At 36.6% G+C, this 3301-nt stretch overlaps 1 protein-coding gene across 1 annotated transcript; it reads left to right on the top strand.

Annotated features, from left to right (window-relative positions):
* Window positions 1-1155: 1155 nt before the first annotated feature.
* On the top strand, window positions 1156-2920 carry LOC126794823 (isoflavone reductase homolog). The gene is made up of 4 exons (XM_050521603.1): window positions 1156-1670; window positions 1896-2136; window positions 2240-2443; window positions 2617-2920. The coding sequence occupies exons 1-4, from the start codon at window positions 1329-1331 to the stop codon at window positions 2778-2780; spliced, it is 951 nt and encodes a 316-aa protein (XP_050377560.1). The 5' UTR covers window positions 1156-1328; the 3' UTR covers window positions 2781-2920.
* The last annotated feature ends 381 nt before the right edge of the window (window positions 2921-3301 follow it).

The raw sequence follows: 3301 nt of genomic DNA, 5'->3' as shown, positions 1-3301 counted from the left end.
ATTTTTACTATTTTTTTGTATTTTTTATTTTCGTCTTGGAGTTATTTCAAAGAATTTTTTGCAAAACCTAAAAGTTCAAGCTCAAAAGCTATTAAATTTGCAATAATGATAAAAAATAATTATTTACCTTCGAGTAGATAATGAATTTATATAAATGTAATATGTTAAATGAACAAACTCAAAAATTAAGGTCTACCATGCTCCGTATGAAGCTTTTGCTTTGTCTTTTTTTTTGTTACTTAAACTGTACTAGGGTAAAAATGCAGATGTAAACAGTACTCAATAATGGTACTGTAGTTGCTGTATCTCATACAACAACGTACAATAGACAAACCTTGGTTTGGCATGGTTGAAGAAAAAGAAGATGGGTTCCATACTTGCATATGGGTACGTGGGGAAGAAGATGCATGATCGAGAGTACTACATGGCCGAAAGTTCTGTATTCTGTATTCTGTAAGCACCGGTTCTAACTATGCTGCCCTTCAAAACTTACTATATATAGATCAGAGAAATACAAAGGAGCTTATCCTTTTTTCTTTGTCTTTTTTTTCTCTGTTTGGAAGTGTTCTCCTTTAATGATATATGTATATATATATTTAATTTTTTTTTCTAAAACTCTAGATGAAGCAACAAACATCGATTCATCTTTTTTTTAATTAATTAATAATATTGCTGCTTTGAGACATATGATTTCATTAAGTACACCTAAATAGCGAAAATGAGGGTCAGTATACATAAGTAAAAAGATTGTTATGCAAAACTATCAAGTTATTGGAACTAGTCCGCATTTTTTTCAAGAGTTCACCTTTTTTCAATACAAAAAAGAACAACAAAACCACAAAACAAAGCTTGTATCTACACCCGTTCACGGCTGATCCCTCAACAACCTCGCAATATATTCTATTATATAATAATAGAGATAAATCGGTTAACAAATTAAAAATGAGAAATATAAGAAATGAATAATTAAAAATCTTACTCGTTCTACCTAAAATACTGTTTAATATGAGACCAAAATGGTGGATTATGAAGCCCCATCACAACCGTATTATCATATTATGGGTGGAATTGATCATGACACTTAGTCCCATTCCTCAGATTTGTGTTGATTTATAGGGATGGGCAGCTTCAGAAGGATTTGTTAATTGTAATTAGGAAGTGCGCATGGCTTTGTCAAAGCAGGTCACCAACCACTCCACTCAGTAAGATAATTATACAGATCGGAACACCAACCATTTTGCCTCTGGAATTGCTTCTATATAAAAATTATATCCGAGTTCATTCTGGTAATGTAACAAAGTACGTATTGGAAGCTAAAAACACAGAAAATGGATAGTACAAAGAGCAAGGTTCTCGTGGTTGGCGGAACTGGTTACATGGGGAGGAGGATTGTCAAGGCAAGCTTAGCAGCAGGTCACCCGACTTATGTTCTGCAAAGGCCGGCGCCGGAGATCGGCCTCGACGTTGAGAAGCTACAAATGCTCTTCTCGTTTAAGAAGCAAGGGGCTCACCTAGTCGAGGGTTCGTTTTCGGATTTCCAGAGCCTGGTGAATGCCGTCAAGCTAGTTGATGTTGTCATATGTACCATGTCGGGGACTCATATCCGGAGTCACAACATTATGCTGCAGCTCAAGCTTGTTGAAGCCATCAACGAAGCTGGAAATGTTAAGGTTAGAAATAAATGTTAATTATCTCAATCAAAATCAGTTTTTTCTTTACATATATCAGGTAAATTCGTCTTCGATCTTTATTCATGAACTTCGATTCTTCTAGACTATTTTACTGATCAAAAACATGATGATGAGTCATGAATGGTAAATTGGTCCATAAAATGACTACGAACTCATCGAAAACGAACTGATCTAGCTTATGTTATTCTCTTTTATATCTTGTAGCGTTTTCTGCCATCGGAGTTTGGTATGGACGTAGCACGTATGGGAAATGCTCTTGAACCAGGAAGAGTTCCCTTTGATGACAAAATGAAAGTGAGAAAAGCAATAGAAGATGCTAACATTCCCTTCACATATGTATGTGGTATTGGCTTCGCGGCTTATCATGCAGGCAACCTTTGCCAGATGGGAACACTCGTTCCTCCAAAGGATAAGCTGCTTATGTATGGAGATGGCGACCGTAAAGGTACACAGTTTGGAATCTAAACTAGATTGGAAAATTCACACTCGGTTATAAATATGATCGATGAACGATCGTTTGAGTTAACTTGTTGTGCATATGTCGCCAGTGATACTAATGGATGAGGATGACATTGCAACATATGCAATAAAAACGATTGATGATCCGCGAACATTGAACAAAACATTGCACCTTCGTCCACCCAAGTGCATAGTCTCTCAAAGACAGTTGGTGGAGATATGGGAAAGCCTTATTGGAAAGAAATTAGAAAAGGTTACTCTTTCCAAAGAAGACTTCCTTGCCTCTATGAAAGGTACCCTGTTTTTACAAGCAAACGGCAAACATCTAGCTTGCTCTAATGCTCAAATTAAGCTTCTTTTATATGCCAGTGTATCGATGGACATGTTTACATGTTAGCCATGTTAGCATTGTGCGTGGTATATGTATCACGAATATCTTATAATTCTTAATGCATTTAAATTTCAGATATGGACTATGCAAATCAAGTAGGAGCAGGACATTTCCATGACATGTACTACGAAGGTTGTTTGACAAACTTTGAAATAGGGGAAAATGCCGAAGAAGCTTCACAGCTTTATCCCGAAGTGAAGTACACTCCCATGGATGAATTCCTGAAAATTTATGTGTAATTCATGATTAAACATCAGATGAATAATTAGACGCAGGTCACAGGCGATGGGAATGTTGTTGTGTGGTACTCGATCTGGGGTTAATGGCTATAGAGTTAAAAAAAAATTAATGTTGTTGTTCCGTAGTTCTTCATTCTGTTTTATATGCTATTTGAACTTTGCCATATTGTGTTTTTTTTTTAATGCTCAAAGCATCTCACTACATCGCATGATAAAACATCAAAAGATACATAAAAATGTTCTTAATTGGCATATACTCAATTACATTTACACGGGTCCTTGGATTTGATGGACGTAGAAAATGAAAAGCAACTACTTGTTTACTTAAGTCGTTAATGCAGAAAGTCGAAAATCTGGTCGTGGTCTCTGAAGCAGTATCCTGCAGAAGGGGCACTGCGGCCCTGGGATTGCAAAGAGCCTGGCGCAAGTTTAAGAGCTCGTCTATGACAACACATGCAAAGCCACAAGGGAGCTCCTTAACTGCAAAAGGCTAGGATTACTATACTATGCATTGAACCATG

This window comes from Argentina anserina, chromosome 5, assembly GCF_933775445.1.
Source record: "Argentina anserina chromosome 5, drPotAnse1.1, whole genome shotgun sequence".
Taxonomy (NCBI): Eukaryota; Viridiplantae; Streptophyta; class Magnoliopsida; order Rosales; family Rosaceae; genus Argentina; species Argentina anserina.
The sequence above is the reverse complement of the archived record's forward strand: the minus strand, read 5'-3'. Positions and strand labels throughout refer to the sequence as shown.

Excerpts from the sequence above, each read along its gene's own strand:
- LOC126794823 (XM_050521603.1), top strand. The coding sequence starts at position 1,329 with ATGGATAGTACAAAGAGCAAGGTTCTCGTGGTTGGCGGAACTGGTTAC. Across the intron at positions 1,671-1,895 it reads ACGAAGCTGGAAATGTTAAG|CGTTTTCTGCCATCGGAGTT; the intron begins GTTAGAAATAAA and ends TATATCTTGTAG. Across the intron at positions 2,137-2,239 it reads TGGAGATGGCGACCGTAAAG|TGATACTAATGGATGAGGAT; the intron begins GTACACAGTTTG and ends ATATGTCGCCAG.